At 38.8% G+C, this 22,678-nt stretch overlaps 1 protein-coding gene across 6 annotated transcripts in view; it reads left to right on the forward strand.

Moving 5' to 3' along the window:
* The window catches only part of LOC125457741 (lisH domain-containing protein ARMC9), a 117,169-nt gene that overhangs the window by 93,299 nt on the left and 1,192 nt on the right, over positions 1-22,678 (forward strand). For 3 of the 6 annotated variants that reach the window (XM_059651109.1, XM_059651108.1, XM_059651110.1), the window contains 8 exons: positions 114-188; positions 289-379; positions 617-675; positions 1,462-1,599; positions 6,136-6,251; positions 6,922-7,058; positions 16,444-16,564; positions 18,681-18,856. In XM_059651109.1, the coding sequence (XP_059507092.1) occupies positions 114-188; positions 289-379; positions 617-675; positions 1,462-1,599; positions 6,136-6,251; positions 6,922-7,058; positions 16,444-16,564; positions 18,681-18,856 (913 nt within the window). Of the gene's footprint in view, positions 1-113; positions 189-288; positions 380-616; positions 676-1,461; positions 1,600-6,135; positions 6,256-6,921; positions 7,059-16,443; positions 16,565-18,680; positions 18,857-22,678 lie in introns of those variants that run through there. The other 3 variants (XM_059651111.1, XM_059651112.1, XM_059651113.1) reach the window with 2 other exon arrangements.

The following is a 22,678-nucleotide window of genomic DNA, read 5'->3' on the forward strand; positions in this document are numbered from 1 at the left end:
CGAAATATATGAATATTTTTAACAGATCCATGAAATTATCATTTAGTTATGGGACAATAAAACTTTTTTTTCAACTAAGTGCCAATTAACTGAATGCCAGCTGCTTCTTTCAGATAAGGCCATATGTTAATGGAGCTTTATACAGCATTCTTGCTATCCCTTCAATACGTGAGGAGGCAAAAGCTATGGTAAGTATGATTATGGAGGGGTGGGAAAGAAGAAAACATCTTTACTTTCTTGTCACTTCTTTAAGTTTAATTTATTATATCATTTTCTGACACATTCTAGGGCATGGAAGAAATACTGCGGTGTTTTATTAAAGAAGGGAACACTGAGATGAACAGACAGCTTGAGTTTATTATAAAACAACTGAATTCAGGTTAGTGTATAAGAGAAGCCTTGCGGGGAAGATACTCTGACGGTGCTATTAGTGATTTGAAGATGATAACCAATAGCATTTGTACACATATTGATGTTTTATGTGTTACTGTAATAAATACCACTTGTAAGATGCTGATAATTAGTTCTCAAAGCTTCTGTAAATTAGTAGACAATTCATTTTAGTCTTTTTTACAAAATGACATATGGCTATAATTTTTAAATGCACATCTGACAGAGGAGGTGCTTGAAGAATCAGATTCTGATGATGAAGAGGAAGAAGATGATGATGATGAAGTAAGGCTAAATTCTTCCAGAAACTGCTCAAAGTAAAAGTTCTGTTCACATGATTTTTCACAGTTAGTTACTTACAGCATGCAACCCTTGATCATTCTTTCATTATAAATGTATATATGATTTTTGTGCAAGTTTATATTGGAGTGTTGTTTCTTGTTACACATAGAGGATGTGTAAGGCTCGAAGAGGTAAGCTAATGTTTTTGTCCCCCCCCCCCCCCATCAATTACAAGAAAATCTTTACACATAAGATCCATAGTTGAATCAAAGTTAGTCTTTAAGATATTTGCAGCTCTTACCAGTATGTGGCAATTCAACATAGCAAATTCCATAATGACCAATGTGCACCAAATTTTGTTATAAACCAGTGGAAACTACAGTCAACTCAATACTGACACTTGGACTCCTTTAATTTGAGCATAGCAGATTTTTTTTGTTGTTTTGTAATGATGGTATTGAAAGTACAGCTCATTTGTCTGGTCAAAACTTACCCTCATAATTAATGTGAAGCTTAAAACAAATGATCAGAAGATTTTCTGTTCTTGAGTGGTATTGTATCATATTTTCTTTCAGCCTGTTGACAGTCATTCACTCAGAATGATAGGACGGAGGCACTTTGACACTAAGAATATTAAACTGCATTTCTGTTCTTTAATCCCTTAAAAAGTTGCATGGCTTCCAACTGGAATAAAAAATACAAGAGCAAGAAAATATAAGTAGCATAATTTTTGTTATCTAATCTAAGTTTTTTTTTTACTTCAATAATTTATTAAAATTTCAATAACAGGATGACCAGCATGCGATGGAAGCCGACTTGGACAAGGCTGAAATATTAAAACCCCAACCTGGAGAGTTATCAGGAGAAAAACTACTGACAGCTGAGTATCTAGGGGTGGGTGTTCATTATCAGACATCAGGAAGCACTGTAAGTTGAATGCAGAAAGTTATTGTAAAATATTTAAGGTATAGATTATTTCTTAGGTGTTAATGAAAACAATTATAGTTGGCCAAACACTCTTTAGCAAAAATGAACATAAAAGCAAAAGGTAGACATTGAGGACATAATGGCTAGAAGATTGTTTTCATAAAGTAGCAACTCGTTAAAAGAGCATTTATTCGGTTGTCTAGCCAATTTTCTACTTTCTGATCCAACTTTATTTACTGAACCATCTTCATTACATCAATTTAGAGATACTTAATGAATTTACACTGAAAATTCAAGCAGTAACCTTCCTTTAACACATGCTTTATCTAGGGAGTATGGTAATTTGGAATGATTGTGGTTAGGTTTTCACCAATATGGTTCTACTTTTTACATCTGAAAAGGATGTGGAAAAAAAAGCATCAAAGAAATTTCCAATATTAACATTTCCCCAAAATATTCCAAGATCTAAGACTGAGGGCAAAATTTTCCCCTTCTTCAAGTCGGAAGAAAGAAAGCGAGAAAGTTGGGAAAATACAACAAGATTTGGAAAAAAAATCAGAATCTTGATGTCAAGAAAATTTGTTTGCAATTTTCCCCTTAGATTTTAAGTGGCAATTTCAGACTCTCACTATTGAGTGGCTATCTTATTTCCATTTGTTTTCATTATATTAATGTCCCAACTTGTTTAATCTATACACTACATTATTTTCCTCTCATTCCTCAAGAAACTGGATGATGCAAATTCTTGACAAGCAAATCAGAACAAGAACCTGGAGTAGGCAGCAGTCTAACAGCTTGTGTTAGCCATCACCTACTGTATCGTCAGCGCAATGTCCCTGCCTGCTCTATGGACAACATCTTTCTTGGACCAACACAGAGTGGTACAGGAGGAACGCAGGAGGCAGGCAGCATCAGAGAAGCAGGAAAGTTGACGTTTTGAGTCCAGACCCTCCTTCAGAAAATTTCTTGAGCCTTCATTCACACATGTTGGCATTGGCAAACCACCAGCCTCACCACATCAAACCAATTCTCACACCACTTAAGCCCTTCACCAATTTACTTTGGAGCTCAGGGACAGCTACAATTTCCATCTGTCCATTAGGTTGCTTTGCACATAGAGCCTTCCGCATCTCATGCATCTTTATAGGATGCATCTTATGTTTTTCATCTTGCTTTCTTAGCACCCAGTCACTTTGTGTTTGCAGGTAGTTCTGCTGTAAAGTGTGCTTCATTAATGTCAATTGGCTGTAACGCGATTGATCAATAGTGGACGCTGTTCATATAATGTGAAGTTTTTGCTGTACAGGCAATTTCTCTATAGCATGATTTTCTATAACACGAAGTCACAGAAAATGCAACTATCATATTATGGGAAAACTACCTGTACTTGGAGGTTTGCACCTCTTTACACTTCATATTACCTTTCCATGCACAGGGTCTTTGGTGCTCATTTACAGACTACCAGGCTCTCTGGCTCGCATTGCTTTTTAGCACTAAGAGACATGCAGGTAGCTTGCCAAGGTACAGAGCACTGAACAGGCTCTGGGTACTTGCTGACGCTGCTCTGTTATTCTGAAAGTAATGGCCACCTGAAGTGAGGTTGATCCCAAATTCGCCTTTTACTTTGCCAGTAATGCTGAGTATCTCTGTCAGGAATCATGGAGTGCAAATTTGTGCATATGTTCAGCAGACACTGAGTGATTTGGACTTGGATGTCCATGGTGGTCATCAAATGGCCAAGGAAACAGCCAAACACATGTTTGCTGAAGCTACTACATTACTGATAATATTGGTGGAATCTTCCATTCTTCAGTCCAATTTACTGACTACCTCTGACAAACCTATCTTTGTTCCTTTGCACCTCTGTGCATTTTCACAAAGTCCTTATTGGCCAAGACTGAGATTGTGAACTGCCTGGGACTGCACAGGTGTATGCTTTCTGGCTGTCTTATGACATGCCTGGGGCATTACTACTTTGACCAGCTGCAAAGACATCTCAGTGATGTGCCTATCAGATTGTGCTCCTGAGTCTAATCTAAATACAGAACCCATCAAGATTAATGTCTCTGAGGTGGTGGAAGATTTAGGTGAAATGTTTGCAATCCATCCTTCTTCCTTAGAGGTGGAGTTGAGGAACTCCAGTGCTGGCCTCTTCTTGCCAGAGGTTTACTGGGTGCTGCTAGTACCTGCGCAGGAGGGTAGGGAATTAGTTGTGTAAATGTGATGAAAAAGGAATGTAGATTAGGAATGAGTTAGTACTGGTGTAAATGGGAAAGCAGCACAACACATTCTGTGTTGGTTGGCCATTGAGGTCACTCCATTCCCCATGCGAACAGTTTTATTCTCTAGCCAGTTCTAAAGTTTTTTTTCCTCATAAGGAGTGAGATCCTCATTTCCTGATGCCTAACATTCCCCCACCAGTCTTGACTCTCTTGGTCCTGTTGTGAGCCAGTTTTTCCTGAAATGAGACAAAGAGTGGAATTGATCAGATAGAAGTGACTCAAGTGCAGTTAATGGTGATACAGGAGCAGGAGAAGTGGTGACATGCCCAGTGAGTGAATAGGAAGCACAGAGGGCAAAAAGTGTGAGTAGTTTAGGAAGATGAGAGAGCAAGAGCCATTGAGTGGACATAGTGTATATAACAGTGAGAGTTTTAATTCGTAACCTTGGTAAGATGCATGTATTGTAGTAGCATTAAGAGTGAAGGTGATCCTGTGAGTGTGAGAAAGCCAAGAGAAGACACTGGCACTTACCCTTGCAGAGTACACAAAATCAGTGATTTTCTTCTCCACTGCCAGGCATTCCTTTCCTCCTTAGTCACAGCATTGAGCGAACCCAGAATCTGGGTCTGAGTTGGCTGTGTTTCATGATACAGCCTTCTGTAGCAGTCAACTGGATAAAGGATTTCCTTCCTGTCCACAACCCCATTCTCCAGGTATCTGTCTGCTAAGCAGATTGTGAGCTTTCTTTTCGGAGTCATATATTCAGCAATGATGGTGGAACACCACAGTATGATTGAGAGTTTCTGGTGTGCAGCATCTAAAATGTGCATTTGGATTTTAATTGTAATGCCAACTGCATTAATGCCAAAAGATCCTGGCAGTATTAAGAACTTCTGCCTCTCCTGCTACATGATTCCACAAGAATGATGCCAAAGAGCTCAGTTGTGTTGTTAATAAGGTGAAGTCACTCTGAGCTGTGGCAGACTGGGCGTCTCTCTTGACAAAACATTTTAACTGAAATTGGGAAAATTCCACCCTAAATATCCTTCATTACAAATTCTATTAGTCAAGTCTGATGCCCTTGCAGACTCGGTTAGCAGCATGTTTGTGGAGCTGACCATTTAACCTGCTGCCAAGTTCATCTAGGATGAGCATGTTGCAGGTCAAACACAGTGAAACCATACTTTGTCATTCTTAGTTGAAGATGCTATTTTAGAGACTATTCTCGATGCAATTCCTAGCATAGAAAAACTACTAGCTTGAGCAAGAAAACAAACCATTGTCATGTTAGCTGAATTTCCACAGTCTTGTAAATTAAATTCAGATTAATTAAATGTTGTTTTAGAACTGGTCCCGAAGAAATGTCCATTGATGTGGTATCTCTCAGAACTGATATGATTGGCTATATGTAGACTGAAATGTTAGCCCAGCAGCAGCATTTCAAGAAGCTCCTTTATAAAAGAACCTTTAATATTTCCACTTGAAGAACATATTGCTGGACTGTATCACAGAGCAAAGAACATAACACCAATTATAATTGAAAACTACTTTCAATCAGGCTAAAGCAATTCCTCGTCACCAGTGTTGCAGCCATGCCAACAAGCAGCTTTATTTGGCCTGAGTATGGCATCAGTTGCTCATTGTAGAATGATTTGAGTATTCGGTTGTGTTCAGGTGGTGGGTATTAACTGATGATTCATTTGTACTGTCATTCACAGGAGTGAAATGAAACTATGATTTTTGGGTTAGGATATTTGTGAGACATATCTCTTTAAAAAAAACAGCTTTTGAAAGGGGAACAATTTAGTTTCAAAGCAATAGAAAGTTCTTGTGTACCATTTAGCTAGATTACCATGCTGACACAGACTTTTTCTCCTGTAACAATACTAATTATTTTGGAATGGAATGTATTTTACATTGGGGGAAAATAATTGACTATTTAAAACTAACAGTTAATATTAACATTCATTTACAGGTGTATCCCATTAAGAGCCTTCTTTGAATTTTGGATCTGAAATATCAGAATATTTCAGAATATCAGAATCCAAAATTTAGGACAGTTTGAGAAAATTGTATTGTTGCTCAATAAAATATTTTAGTGTATTAAATACTATTTTCTAAATATATAAATTATTAAATAAACTTTCATTGACTACATATGTGTAGAAATCTCCTAGCTTCTTGGCAACAGTTGATAACTGAGAAATTACGTGAATTTCAAACAGATGTCGTGAGATTCCACATTATCATAATACAATAATGTGAAAAATGTGCACTCTCACATTATTACAAGGGGTTTTCTATTATTTGGCAGATAATGACAAACACAATGAAGGCCAAGAGAAAGCCAATGGCACTTTTGAATGCAAGTGTTGATGAACCTCTCCGACGACCAGTTACGCCGAGCATGCACAGAGTCGGTTACACATTGTGAGTAGTCTGAAAAACACTGAATGTAGGAATGTAAAATTACTTTGTTTTCTTTCACGATAACATTATTTGGTAGAATACTTAATATACAGCATTTTATAATTTGTAATGTATAATAAAAATAGTTGTGTGTTGACAGTTTTAATTTAGAACACCCAACTGCAACAATCTACTTCTAACACCTAGCAATGTGAATTTTTATATGATTCAGGCATTGCAGTACCATAATAAAAATGAAAAATACTTTTTAGATTGCTATTTAACGTTTATGTGAACTGTAAAATTTAATCACATCAGATGCAGAACAAATCATTATCCATTCAATAATGCATCATTTAATTCACATGCATGTATTGGTAAAATTATATAATTTCAAACAGTTTGAAACAGGCAAAATTATACTCCGTTGTTATGGTTACCTAGCCCTGAAGGAAAGAAATAAGAAAGCAAATCCAAGAAGAATAACACAGAAAATCATTTTTAAAATGTAAAGACATTAAATAAACATAACTTGCTGTACCATTTTATGTACTTATCAATTGAACAACTGCTTAATTTTAATTTCTGTACACTTGTAAGCACTTTTTCATTGCGTGCAGTTTTTATATTACACATACACAACATTTATCAATTTCATTATCATTTATATTACTTTCTATATATTTTATAGGTTGGAAACTGCACCAAATAAACATGAAAGTAGAAGCCCCAGCACTGTCAGCAACCTCTATTCTTGTCAAAGCTCTCGACCACCTACTCGAAGTGGAAGTAGAGGAAGTAATTCCGGCTTTGGCACCTCTCCTGTCAGTAAGTCAAAAATCCATTCGATTGTTTAAAATTCCAAGAAGCGGAATGTTTATTATTTAATGCCAAATGAGATACAGATTAAGTGGAACTTGTAGATATGTATTGATTGGAATTCCCCTCCTTAGACTGGTGTAAGCAATGGCGAAAGATGGAAAAATACAATAAGAATGACAACGGTCAGAATTTCCATATCAAGAAATACTTCGCAATTTTCCTCTCAAGATTTCTGCATTTCTACAGTTCATCCTAGAGATGGTACATATTTCTGCTCCTGAGTGTCAATGGTAGAGGGACCTGTGGCCAATGGCTCTCAATTACTAATACAGTGAAATTGGCATTTTGCTGTCGCCTCCTTTTTCTATGAAATTTCCAGTTTTCCTGTCATACCCTAAAAAACTAGAGGGTGTAAATTGGTGATATTTAAGTCACAACTGGTACCTGATAGCCATGTTTAGTTATAATGTAGCAAGATGTTATTGCATTCTCCAAAGGCATTATCTTCTTCGACCCTTTGTCCACTCAAATCAGCCACCTTAAAAACCCACCTCACCACATCATCATGCCTGCTGTCAGATCAGTCTTCACACCAGTTCATCATCACTTTATATTTGAGCTCAAGGGTGGCTACAATATGCATGTTCTGCCAGGTCACTTTGTAGCAAAGACTTACATGCATCCCATCCATCTACACAGGATGCTTCTTATTGTTCTTGGCTTACTTTCTTAGCGCTCATTCATCTTGCACTTAGAAGCTGCCAGTCTCTGTCCACCTCGCATCACTTTCTTAGCACCCATTCATTCACTTTTGCTCTGACCTACGAGCTTCTAGCCTCTGTGGCTCACATTGCTTTCTTAGCTGTGATAAAAGTTGTCCAACATGTAATGAGAAAGGGTCACCGGACCCGAAATGTTAACTTTGTTTTCGCCTCCGCAGATGTTACCAGACCTGCTGAGCTTTTCCACCAACTTTGTTTTTGTTCCTGATTTACAGCATCCACAGCTCTTCTGGTTTTCATCTAACATATAATGTTGTCATTTGAGATTTGGTTTCTTAAAATAGAGACCGATGTGTGGTTTCAATTATATGAAAGTAACTTCTTTAAGAGGTTTTATGAACAGTGAAATAGAGACATAATTGCTAAGAAAGCATAAATGCCTAGTCGAACAATTATGGTGTTAATGGATGAAGTGTTTTTACTGCTGAGTTTATGATGGAGAGAGAAAACAGATCAGCGACCTTTAGTTCAGTTTTTTACTTCAGTTCAAAAGAATCAGGAGTTTAGTTCAGACAGGAGAACAATTTTCTTCCTGGCAGTTGAATCAAGTTTTCAATTCAGTTTAGCCGGGCAGAACATAGAACAGTACAGCACAGTATAGGCCCTTCGGCCTGTGACGTTGTGCCAAACTTTTACCCTAATCCTAAAGTCTATATAACTTCCACCCCTCCCTTATACCATCATCCATATACCTAACTAATAGCTGCTTAAATGCCCCTAATGAGGCTGATTCTACTACCCTCTCCGGCAATGCATTCCACGCCCCTACCACTCTGAGTAAAGAACCTACTCTGACGTTTCCCCTGTATCTACCTCTACTCACTTTAAAACTAAAACTATGTCCCCTCGTAATAGCTACTTCCACCATAGGAAAAAGTCTCTGGCTGTCCACTCTATCTATACCTCTGATCATTTTGTACACCTCTATCAAGTCACCTCTCAATCTTATAAAGAGAAAAGCCCTAGCGCTCTCAACCTTTTCTCGTCAGACCTTCCGTCCACTTCAGGCAACATCCTGGTAAATATCCTCGGCATCTTTTCCAACATCTCCACATCATTCCTGTAATGAGGCAACCAGAACTGGACACAATACTCCAGATGTGGCCGAACCAGGCTTTTGTATAGCTGGAGTATAAGTTCAAGGCTCTTGAACTCAGTCCCTGTATTAATGAAAGCTAACACACCACACGCCTTCTTAACAACTCTATCCACCTGGGTGTCAGCTTTCAGGGAACTGTGAACATGAACCCCAAGATCTCTCTGCTCCTCCACACTGCCAAGAATCTTTCTGTTAACCCTGTTATCTGCTTTCAAGTTTGTCCTTCGAAAATGAATCACCTCATACTTTTCAGGGATAAACTCCATCTGCCACTTCTCAGCCCAGCTCTGCATCCTGTCAATGTCCCTTTGTCACCTAGAACAGCCCTCCGCACTGTCCACAATGTGACCCACCTTCATATTGTCCGTGTCCAGAAGTCCAGTGAGTTTGTGTCGAACTGTTCACATTGTTAGAACTGAAAAGAGGTTTGAGCCATCATAATTGAGAAAGGGTTCATGTCAACAGACCTGGAAAGAAGTTGTAAAACTATTTCAGTAATGCAAGGAGAACCAAGAAGAGTTAGTTAAGTAAGAAATTCAAAGTGTTGAGAGAGGAGTGATATTTCTGTGGATATTGGTAGGAAACTGGCTGAGATTTTGTTGAGTTGTTTATGTTAAGATCTTTGCAAATTGTCTTCTATGCTTACATGTATAAAGTTTTGGGGTTTTTGTGTAATAAAGGTGCCTGCTTTTGTTAAAGTATATTTGCAGATTTACGTGCATGTGCAAGAAATTAATTACCAAAGTAACCAACAGCAAAAAATAAACTTACAATCTGTCAACTCAGTTTTCACTCTGTAATTTAGCCAGTATTTCCATCACTGGAATCATAACAAAATATCTGCAGGATCAGTTTTCATTGAATTTAAGTAAGATCCGTGAACCTTTTTAAAGTCATCAGTATTTGAAACAGGAGTGTTGTGGAAAAGTTTTTACGCTCTTGGCCTTTCAAAATGACTTTGAATGTTACAAATGTTTTGAGGGGGAGAGGATTAAAAGACATAACACTGAATTATTTGAAATATTTGACTAAAACTAAACTGAGAGAGTTAGCAGGTAAGTTCAAGGTAGAAATAAAAGCTAGCTGTAAATATGCACCATTTAGAACTAAGAAGAGGGAAACCTGAAGTTGAAATGTCACTGCTTATTGGCTGAGATTCAATCAGAAATGAAAAGACTTGAGGTAAAAAAGAAAGAAGAATAAAGCGAAGTTGAAAGGCAAATAGAATTACAAAGGCTTCTTCAAAGGTAGGGAGAAATCACAGATAACAAGGTGTAGAGCTGCATGAACACAGCAGGCCAGGCAGCATCAGAGGAGCAGGAAAGCCGACATTTCAGGTCTGGACCCTTCTTCAGAAAAACAGAAAATCTGAAGAAGGGTCCAGACCTGAAACTTCAGGTCTGTGTTCATCCAGCTTCACATCTTGTTATCTCAGACTCCAGCATTGGCAGTTCCTACTATCTCTTGAGAAATCAGAGAGCTTGGCTTGGAACAAGAAAAACTCAGAAGAAGTGAAGAGAAAGATAACATTTCTGATTCCATTGACAGTTTAGGTACAACTAGAAAACTACATTGAGTGCCAAAATTTACAGTGGATGGAGTAGAAAGATTTTTCACAAATTTGTAAAGATAGTTGGGAAGGTGAAAATGAATTTTGTATCTTAGCGTAATAGAATGTTTTGACAGGTACAGCTATGAATGTGTATATCAGTTTGTCACAATCTGCAGAGCATGAAAATGAAAAAAAACAATACTCACTGTTTAGGACCTTGTCTCTGAGGCATGTCAATTCAAATTTAGAATCATAAGAAAAAACCTAATCAGACTTATGTGGAATATTCAAGAGAAAAATCAATAGTATAGGATCAGTGGTTTCAGGTCCTGAAGTAAGAGAAAACATTATTTCTTGTTTATTAAGACTTGATCTTCAGCACATGGAATTAGGCAGGAACTAGAGGGATTGATGAGAAAGAGAAATGACATTACTTTTAAACATGTAAATAAAAAGGATCAGAAAGAGTTTCAACATTTCTGTCTCATTTTCTATCATCTTCTTCAGTAGAAATACAACAAATGGACCCTGAGTAGAGAGAATTATACCAAACATCCGACTCAGAAATTGAATCGGAATAAAATAAAACTTTATAAACCAAAGCTCGGAGGCTACACTTTTGACCTCTGTATCAAATATCTGAGAGAAACCCAAAAAGCATTGGATAAGTGCTCAACAAATAAATTAAAAACAAGAGCAGGAAAAAAAGCCTAAATTCAAGATTTTGTTGCTGAAATCAAGGTATTATTGTTACCAGTCTTTGGCAAACCATGAAAAGCAAGATTCACTGGACCTTGTCAAATCAAAAAGAAACTCAGTAATCTGAATTGTGTAAGCAGGCAGCTTGTCAATGTGGGGAACACTGAACAGTCACTGGGATGGATGCGTCACTTCTATCGCACTGTGCTGCATCAACTTCACATTGCAGTTATGTTCCAGCAGCTTAGCAGCAAATACAAGTGTTTCTTGTGTGAACATCAAAGAAGAGTAGTCCTTTCGGGCGGCACAGTGGGTCAGTGGTTAGCACTGCAGCCTCACAGCACCGGAGACCCGGGTTCGATTCCAGCCTCGGGTTACTGTCTGTGTGGAGTTTGCACATTCTCCCCGTGTCTGCGTGGGTTTTCTCCAGGTACTCCGGTTTCCTCCCACAGTCCAAAGATGTGCAGGCTAGATGGATTGGCCATGCTAAGTTGCCCATAGTGTTCAGGGGTATGTGGGTTATAATGGATGAGTCTGGGTGGGATGCTTCAAGGGGCGGTGTTGACATGTTGGGCCGAAGGGCCTGTTTCCACACTGTAGAGAATCTAATCTAATCTAATCTAATCTAATCTAATCTTAGCGAGATGAAGGAGAACCATAGCTAGTCTGGGGTGCCATTATAGTGATTTGAAGAATTTTTCCAGGTCCACTTCAGGGGACTGGCTGATCGGTCCTGCCAGAATCTGGTGATCCGTGTGTGTGTCCATATAGTCCAGAGAATGGCCATAGTCAGTTTTGCAGGTCAAGTAAAACCAGTCCAGGATTTATAAGTAGGACACTCAGTGTGCTGTGGAAAGATCACTGTGGAGTGCAGTGGGCTATGGTAAGTCAGCTGTCCATCTGAGTCACCCCGGTTTGGTAGCCATGACTATTCCCAGAAGTTTGAGCAATAATAACTGGGGGCTACCTAGCTGGTCCAGGTGATAGTGGGTAATTCAGATCTGGGGATGTGTTTAATTGCACTAAGTCATTGAGGAAGTGATTACATTATTGAGGGACAATTCTAGATAAATTAGTGGGACCTCATATAGAATAAGAGACGACTCATAACTCTGAGAGGAAGGGTTATTGGAGATCACTGTCATTCTGGCATCTGCATGGGAAGCATTTTGGGCCATTAAGGCGAGGGAAATTTACAAACCCAGGCTTCTAGAGGTGAAGTGGTCATGTTAATAGTAGTATGAAACGACTCGCAAAACAGTGGACAAGGCAATTAATAGATTGATTTATTGTCGTGTCTGCCAGAGTACAGTGAAAAGCTTTGTTTATGAGCAGTGCAGGCAGATTGTAGTAAGCAAGGATGTACAGATCAACGGTTTTAAGGCACACAGGTTACATTGCACACGGCATGCACTAGGCAAGATCACCATGAGCAAGATCAGCATTTTTGAGGCTAGCGAGTCCATTCATCAGTCTAATAACGGCCGAGAAAAAACTGTTCCTGAATCTGCTTGTGTGTGTGCTCAAGCTTCTGTATCTTCTGCCTGAGGATAGAGTTATTGTATGGAGGCTGGAATACTGAGGAGCCACATGGGTAGCAACAAAAAAGATAACACGAGAACGAAGAGTTTAAAATGACATGAGGGGCTTTTTTTTAAACATAGATTTGCATAACTGGTTAATTGGCTGAGACTGTGGCGTTGTTGGATTGGAGATGGGGATACCTGCTGATGATTGCATGGTGAGACAGAGGGTAGTCAAAATTGCTGAAGGCTAATCACTTCAGCCCAAGGATATTAGTGCAGATGTTTCTCAGGTCTGTCATAGGCCTAAACAAACATCTTCAGTTGGTTTGTCACTGAATTTGCTTCCAACATAAGGTCAGAAGAGGAGGTATTCACTGATGATTGCACGTTGTTTGGTACTGATCATAATTCCTCAGTTACAAAAGCAGTCTGTGATTGTATGTACTAAATCCTAGATAACATCCAGGCTTGGGCAGATCCATACAAAGTAACATATGTACTACATAAATGTCAGGCAATGAGCCATCTCCAAGAAGAGGGAGTCTAATCATCGCTCCTAAACTTCTAATGATATTACTTTGGTCACCACCAACATTTTGGGAGTTAGTATTGACCAGAAACTGAGCTGGACCAGTCATATAAATAATAGTTTCAAGAACAATCTGAATCTGGGAATTCTGCAGTGACTCACTTCCTGATTCCCCAATGCCTGCCCACTGACTATATTGCACATGTCAGGAGTGTTGTGGAATACTTTGTACTTGCCTGTAGAGTATTGCTCCAACAACACATGCCACTATCCAGAACAGAGCTCACTTGATCATCGCCCCATCTACTGTAAACATTTATTCTCTCCACTGTCAAGTGACAGTAGTGTGTACCTGTTGACAAGATGCACTGCAGTAATTCACCAAGCCTTCTTCAGCAATAGCTTCTACACCTGTGACCTCCATCACCTAGAGGACGAGGGCAGTTGATGGTTTGAAACAACAGCATGTGCACGTTTCCCTTCAAACTGGTGACCTTATGGAGATTTTCAAAATCATAATAGGGTATACGTATGGTTAATGGTAGGTGTCTTTTCCTTAGGATGGGAGATTTCAAGGCTAGGGGACATTTTTAAGTTGAGGGGAGAGGGACTTAAAAAACATGAGGGGCAATTTTTTGTTTTACATGGAGGGTGGTTCGTGTGTGGAATGAACTTCTAGGAAGTGGTGGATGCGGGTACAGTTAGAATGTTTAAAAGACGTTTAGATAAGTACATGAATAGGAAAGGTTTAGAGGAATATGGACCAAGGTCAGGTGGATGAGACTACTTTAATCTAGGAACTATGGTTGGTATGGACTGGTTGAACCAAAGGGTCTGATTCCGTGCTGTATGGCTCTATATCATTCTAAACCCTTTCAATTCATAAAATCATCCAGATGCCTTTTAAGAGTTGTGATTGTACCAGCCTCCACCACTTCCTCCAGCAGCTCATTCCATACACTCACCACCCTCTGCATGAAAATGTTGCCCATTGGGTCCCTTTTAAATCTTTGCCCTCTCACCTTAAACCTATGCCCTCTAATTTTGGACTCCCCCACCCCAGGAAAAAGACCGTGGCTATTCACCCAATCTGTGCCCCTCTAAGGTTACCCTTCAGTCTCCAACACTCAAAGGGAAAAAGCTCCAGCCTATTCAGCCTCTCCCTATAGCTCAAATGCTCCAGTCCCAGCAACATCCTTGTAATTTTTTTCTGCACCCTTTCAAGTCTAACCTAGGAAAGCTACAAGGGTAACCATAATTGTGCAGTTTTCCAAAAGTAGCCTGACCAATGTCCTGTACAGCCCAAACATGACATTCTAATTCCTATTCTCAAAGTTATGACTAACAAAGGCAAGCATGCCAAATGCCTTCTTCACCATCCTGTCCACCTGTGACTCCATTTTCAAGGAACTATGCATCTGCACCTAGATCTATGCTTGGCAACACTCCCCAACGCCCTAACATAATTCCTGCCAGGTTTGACTTTCCAAAATGCAACACCCAGTAGTTATCTAAACTAACCTCTGTCTGGCACTCCTTGGCCCATTTCCCATCTGATCAAGGTCCTATTGAATGCTGAGAAAATCTTTTTCTTCACTGTGAACAACATCATCTATTTTGGTATCATTTACAATCTTACTAACCGTACCTCCTACATTCACATTGAAATAATTTATACAAATAACAAAAAGCAGTGAACCCAGCTCCAAACCCTGCAGAACACCGTTGGCCACAGGTCTCCGGTCCATAAAACATCTCTTCACCACCCTACCTTCAAGCCAATTTTATATCCATTTGGCTAGCTCCCCTGGATCCCATGTGATCTGGCGTTACCAACGACTCTACCATGCAGAACGATCATCAACACTTTACTGAAGTCCGTGTAGACGTCTACCACTCTGTGTTCATCAATCTTCTTTGTCATGTCTTCAAAAAAGCTTAATCAAGTTAGTGAGACGCAATTTCCCACTTCAGTCAGAGAGCAGAAGTCCTTAACCGCTGAAATAGAATTCAAAGCAAGTTGGGGCTAAGGGGATAACTGAGTGGTTTAGAGAAAAATGCCAGAAGCAGAAAACTGCAAGTCATAACTTTAAAGAACTTATGTTGAGAAACAAGTGAGCTGAGTTAGCAGTTTGCTTAAGGGTGTCAGGAAGAGACATTAACTAAAGAAAATAGAAACAAGCAAATGAAGAATCTTGCTAAAAAGAAGCTGAGTACAGCCATGCCAACTGAACAAGAAAATTTAAAGTGGGGACGGGGTGTCTTTTCACTGAGCTTTTAGTGCCTGTAAAGTTGGTATTGAGTGGCGTTCCCTCTCATTTTCTTTCTGGGAAAACGATGCATGGAGGCAACTTCTGGAACATGGAGCCTTGGTGCAGTTGCATGTGCTTGCAACTGCACAGCTTAGAGGGAACATTGTTTTTGAGAGTAAAAGGATTGAATGTTTATTTCTGGTATTTGTAATAAGACTTTCAAAGAGTTATTTATAACGTGACATTGTTTCTTGTTCCTGTACGAAACATTTATATTCTTTTGTTAAAAGTACATTGGCAACCTCTTGTGAATATTTTCAGGGACTGACCATCAAGGTAAATTAATAGCAAAAATAGAACTTCTGATCGGTTGAGCCAGATTTCATTCTCAGATATGACTGTCCATTATTACCATCAGCTGAAATCAGAACAGAAGCAAGACTTCATGTCTCACAACCAAAGTTACCCAGGATTAGAAACTTTCTAAACTTCCCGTCCACCTTGATGTATTCAAGACAGAATCCAGGATAGCATTTTTGGACTTATAACTGATGCAGGGAAACAGTGAGAGAATGAGATGCTGAATCAGAGTCTGTTTTTGCAAATTCAGTAGGTAGTGATTGAGTGCTAATTGCCTAAGACAATAAGAATCTGAAATTTATTACCAACACTGTAAGACATTCAATCAAAACTCTCGGCATTCAATCCAACACTGTAACCAAATTTAATCAAGAAGCTGTATTCTGTAGATGATGTGTTCCCAGCATCATGTGAACCATTATGTTCGCTAGACTATTATCATTCTTTATGCTTAATTCTCTGAATTTCCCTTCATGCATTAATATAATTTTGCAATTATGATACCCAAAACTGTGGAGAAGTTTTATTAGAAGAGGTGTTCAAAACATTAATTTTTTGATGGAAACATTTTTATTGTATTTTTACTTGACAGATTTTAATTGCACTACGTCACAGGTGGGTTCTGTAGTTGAAGATTTTGATCAGGATCTTTCAGCAGCCACAAGCTCGCTTGGTATCAGATCTTTTGACAGATTAAATAGACAATCTATCAGGTGAGGAGATCATGTAAATACTAAAGTGCACAAGTACTGTACAAGAAAAGTTTGTAATCAGCTTTTTCTCAAAGCGTACTTGAAAATTGTAAATATTTGCTCTTCCCCCCCATCTTTGTTAACTTCACCTGAATCTTTTTTCAGAAGTTAATCATTCCACTAGCATTAGCCACACAATTACATTCTTGCAATATACCCGAAGATCATGTTGTATTCATACCTCTTTTTGTTGTGATGCATGTTTCGTTGATCATCTGTGCAGCTGTTTTAAAGGTATATCCAAATATTTCCTTAATGATCTACAAACTATAAGTGTTAACAAGACGTTTATCTTTACCACCTGAAATTAGCATTGCCCCGGACAGACGACAAGAAAAAAATTCTGCAGGGTAGCGGAAATTATTTCAAGGTCCAAGTATGATCCAACTGACTTCCCTTCCATTTTAAATTAACAAGAAGAAAATCAGATGAGCACTCCTCCCTTTTTTTCCCCCCTCACTTTGACCTCTGTCCTGTAACCTTAGCATGGTTGAGGCAATACTGATTGAAGTTGCTGAGCATAAATAGTAGATTTATGATTGTGGTCCGTTCCCTACATTTTATCTTCATTCTCTCCTTACCCTGCAAACCTTTCTGTCGAGTTAAAGAATCAGCAATGCCTACAGGCTCTTCAGCTGAGATACGGCTTTTTAATTGTGCTTTGTACTTGTGGAATCTGCATCATTACAAAAACCCACTTACAGGATTTCAAATCACTGATCTGATGATACAATACCCTGTTGAAGTAGTTTCATATTGCACCTGAAGGGAAGCAAAAGCAGTACAACTAACATAAAGTCCAACTACTTAAGAACTTCCTAAAATATTTTATTGTGTTATAGCTTAACTGGGAAGAGTGCATCAAAAGTGTTGGCCTACTGTTCCTCAAGCTGTCTCAAAACTTATGAATGTACAAGATCCAAATAAGGTCCCCGAAGTGGCCATTTTGCCTAACGGACTGCTAGTCAGGGTAAAAGTAATTCATACCAGGTTTTGTTATGCACAGACGATAACTCTATTTGTTATATTACAATTAACTTTAACAATAACAGAGGAAGAAAAGGATTTATAATCCACTACTATATAATTTAAACAATACCCTTTCAAAACCCCCAAATCTATATACACACTCAATCACGAATAAGCTGGATAAATGGGTGCTCTTAGAAGAAAGACAGTATAAATAAACTTGAAGATTCAAAGTCTAGAAAACAAGGGTGAAAGTTATTTTATCATAGCCTTTCTGGCTATAGCAGTGATGACACACTGTCATCTATAGTTCTTCTCCATTCTGGATCATTCTTCAGCTTAAGCATAATTTCCTTAACTCAGAAATTTCTTTCTATTGTTCGGCTACATTCCCCCAATTCTTTGAGGTGTGTGCGTGCAACTCTGAGATCTGTAAACAGCATTAGCACACCATTTGACGTGGGCAGGACCTCTGGGTGACTGTGCAGGCATTAAGCCGCACAGTTTATGGGAGAATTCCCACTCAGTCTCGAATTCTTCCTCACTTATTGCATCACTCAACAATATGCAGCGCTAGATATTTTTAAGTTGTACAACTCTCCTGATATTTCAGTTAAAATAGTCTAATTTCCATTTAATTTAGTAGTTCCAATGGAAAACTGTGATCTCTTACAAAATTTAGAAAAGAACAAACTGTCTGGTGGGTTCTTTCATAACATGAAAAGTATAAGAGCTTCAGCATTGATGAGCATGCACTGCAAGCAAGTTTTTGTTTGTCTAAGCAAGCGTGACTCAACCCAAAATGTAAACTCTGATTTCTCTCCATAGAAGGTGCCAGACCTGCTGAGCTTTTCCAGCAATTTCTGTTTTTCTTTCTGATTGACAACATCGCAATTCTTTTGATTTTTGTTCTGAAATTATAACATCTTATCATGGTCTTTTTCCAGTACTTAATTGTTTAAAGTTTGTTTTTTCTATTATCTAAAAAAGGGGAGCAGCATCAATACATTTTCTGGTATTGTTGACAGAATTAGTTTAACCTTGCAAGTTAAGAAGATGTGTTGTTGATTAACTTTGTTCATCTATTCTTTTGTTTCTACCCTTCTAGGCAAAATGATTATGAACTTGCATTTGACAGTAAGCCCAAGATTCCTAGAACTCCAGATGTATCTGCCAGTCCACAAAAGATCAAGACTCCAACAATTGCCCCTCAGTTTTCTCAGTCCAGTCCTCAACAGACAAGCCGTCCAGGTTCTGCAGGATCCTCTAACAGAAGCAGACAGAGTGAGTAATAAAGAGAAGGGAGGAAGCTTAAGTTTCTATAGAGCCTCCCTGGCTCCCATGCCAAAGTTTCCTCATTACTACGTGGTAGCATTTAGGGCACCATGATGGATAGAAATGTTAATGGCCTAAGAAGGGGAAAAATCCATTTGTTTCTCATTCCTGAAAGCTACCTAGTGATACCTATTAAAAAGGACACATTGGGTAAAGACAGTTATCAGCTTATTTTTGAAACATGTGATGTTTGAACAGTCTTATTAGTCCACCTAAATTCAGATAGGCTCGATAAACATATTGCATATTTTGCCACCAACTTCTGTCTTTGCTTTTTAATTCTCTGCTTTATATTTTTCCTCATTTAACTTCTTCCCTCTCTTCAGTTTCTCTATTGTTCACTTACTTTCTTTCCTATCTGCACATCCGAACTTATAGCAGGAGGACATTAGTGCTTGGATACAAGTTTTACTTTCCTGTTTGCTTTTTCTTGCTTAGTTGCAGTATGAAAAAGTAATTTGGTAGCTGGGTACTCAACATAACATATGAAATGACTCTGTTCATAGAACCATTCGGCCTCTCCAAAGGCCCCCCCCCCCCGGCTCTAGCCCTGTAACCCTGCATTTCTCATGGCTAATCCACTTAGTCTCCATATCTGTGGATACTATGGGCAATTTAACATGGTCAGTCCACCTAATCTGCACAACTTTGGACTGGGAGAAAACCGGAGTGCCTGGAGGAAACCCAAGCAAGGAGAATACGCAATCTCCACACAGACAGTCGCCAGGGATTGGAATCAAACCTGGGTCCCTGGTGCTGTGAGGCAGCAGTTCTAACCACTGTGCTGCCCTAACGTTCTTTCTTGGGAAGTGGGTATTGCTAGTTGGGCTGATATTTATTGCCTCATATACGCCAGACCAGTTAAGGATGGCAGTTTCCTTCCTTTCACCACAAATGGCAGTGGCCTCGTCATCATCATTAGTAGGATTCAAACCCGGATCCCCAAATCATTGCCAGGAAAACAACAGTATAAATGCAAGGCATTTTTCTTGCTCATTTCAAATCAATGGTCTTCTGTTTTTGTTGGTATTGATTTTACTGCACTTCTGTCATTTTGCAATATGGTTATCCATTCGATAAATGTTTCCGTCTATCTTTGGGGATTAATTGTATACTGGAAATGGGTCTAACATTTTATTGTCTTGCGGTTCGCCTTCTGCCCATCAGAGAGAAAGTCTCATCACTGATATAACTGCTGGCCAGTTACATGGTAAGTGGCCCCTGCAGGTGGTAGGCAGTCCCCAAAAATGAGCAGCTTGGAATCAGGCTTGAAAATAAGTCCAGGGATACGCTAGGTTCAGGCTGGAAGGACCCAATGAATGAAATTGCACAAGGAGGGTTCTGAGATATCTTGATTGGAAGGGAGGAGGAATGGCCTCTATTGGCCGCAGCATTCTTGACTAAAAGCCACCCCACCCAGCCCACAAAGTTGATCTTTCTTGTACTAGATGATGTGAGGCAGTGCTGATAAAGAACCTCAATTGCCTCACAAGCAAATGGGTAATTCACTGTTTTCCTCCCACCATGGATAAAATATTCATAGGAGCAAGCAGACAGGCAGTGAGCATGGTCCAGATTTGTCTTCATGCCAACAACCCTGAAGGAAGTGTAAAATTCTGCCCTTGATCTCATTTGGGTTATATGTGGAGTCTAATTTGTTTTGCCTGTGGAAATATTTTTTATAAATTCTTTCATGGGATGTGGATTTCTTTGGTAAGACCAGTCATCTGATTCCCAGTTGTTGTTGGTGAGTGCTGCAGACGAAGCAAGTACTGTTCTCTCTCTGCAGTATTTATGTTTAGAATACCCTAAATACATCGTGGATTTTTTTTAATATAAGGTTTCCAATTTTACTGCAAAGTGATTTGATAAATTACCATCTGAAAATACACAGAAACAAGCTTAACAAGTAAATAATTCCAATAGTTTTTCCTGCTATTGTGTCAGATGCACTTTAACTGCAAACAACATAATATCTGATGCTACTTATTGCCAAATTTCAAATTCTGTAATTTTGCACCATGAACTATTGACTTTGACAATGTGTGCTCCTCGTGTCTTTTCTCCCCTTTTATAAGGCATTGCTGTTTCCTGCTTATTGCTTTCATTGGCAAATCAAAGTGTGGTGAAGGAAATGTAGCACTACAGAAAATGTACAATATGGTTGGAACACGCGTTTCAAAGAGCATTAGTAGATTTTTGCTACTTTTTTGAATGGCTATGCTTTGTTTTCTAAACTGGAAACTTTACTGAAATATTTTGAATTGCAAAAAGGCTGTTTTGAGTAGTTTGGTTATCAACTAATTTTTATTCCTCAGCAGCAGTCAACATTTTTATTTAATAGCCTCATCATGTTATTCTCTGGGGAAAACCATTGTTGTTCTGAAAGCTGTGAGTCAACTTATGTTTTGTGAATGCTGTTTTTTTCAATATTTATTACTTCTGCAACTTTTGTAGCAGTTTCAGCTCGGTTCAATTAACAGCATTCATGACAATGAGTCAAAATATTGCAGATTCAAAACTTAAGCAGGAACTAGAGCACATCAACAGTATTTGATCTACAGGCTTAATTAATGAGCTCAGTTGAAGATTGTGATTCCATGTGAAAAGGATCTAAGACTCCAACAGCATGCATAACTTCAATGAGAGATCATTAAATATAGTTTAATTCGTCTTATTGAGCAAAATAATTTTCAAATAGCAAACGGTGAACCAAAACTCCAAAGACATTGCAGTGGCCTGTTGTGCATCTTCTCACCTACTTTACTTACTTAAGATTGATTACTATGCAAAATAATTTGACTAAAGACAGAAATAATGCAATATGAACTATCAACGGTATGTACTGCAATGACTCTATATGGCTTCTATGATAGCATCATTGTCATGACATTTAACACTTTGGAGTATGGGTGCATGGGAACACCATACCTCAAAGGTCCTTAGAAATATATCGCTGCTTCTTCGTTGCTGGGTCAAAATTGTGGAACTTCCTACTTGAAGAGTGTGTCTTCACCACATGGACTGCAGGTGATTTGAGTGGATTCAAAGACAATTAAATGTATTCAACAGATGGTCACCTTGCTAGCAACACTCTCATCTCATAAATTATTTTTTAAAAATCAGTAATTATTAATTTATTAAACCCATTCACAAAGTGATCAGCCTTTTATAACTATTGTGAATCAAATTGCCATTGATAGAACTTGGACTGTGATTGAGATGGAAATCCCAAACATGCCTGCACCCAGCACAAACATGTTTCAAGACCATGCATCAGTCAGGATTGGGGATTCGCAAAAGTTGCTTTGAAGGAACAAGGGAGCAAATGTGTGCTGTTTCCACTGACAGCTGCTTAGAGTTATGGGGTAACTGCTGGCTGCTGAAGTAGGTGCCCTCAACATTTGGATCTTTTAAGTTTTGGCACAAAATCTGGGGTGTGTGGTGATGGTTCTCAGAACTGTCTTGCATGTTTTTTATAGCCTGTGACACATGATAGTGCTGCACTGAGGCATAGGGAGTTCATTGTAAGACATGCACTGTCTTCAGCCAAATATTTGATAAATAAGAAGCAATCGCGTTTAGTCAGGATGTTGTCGAGGTTTGATGATGTATATTATTATTTAATAAAGAAGGTGCAGGGTTAAGGGGAGAAGGCAGAGGGATAGCATTGGGTAATTTGCTGCTCTGGAGACTTAGTGCAGGCACAAAAGACCACATGATTATCTTTTGCTCTGTAATGAATTATATCATTTTAGGAATTTGCACCAC

This window comes from Stegostoma tigrinum, chromosome 14, assembly GCF_030684315.1.
Source record: "Stegostoma tigrinum isolate sSteTig4 chromosome 14, sSteTig4.hap1, whole genome shotgun sequence".
In the NCBI taxonomy this organism is placed as follows: Eukaryota; Metazoa; Chordata; class Chondrichthyes; order Orectolobiformes; family Stegostomatidae; genus Stegostoma; species Stegostoma tigrinum.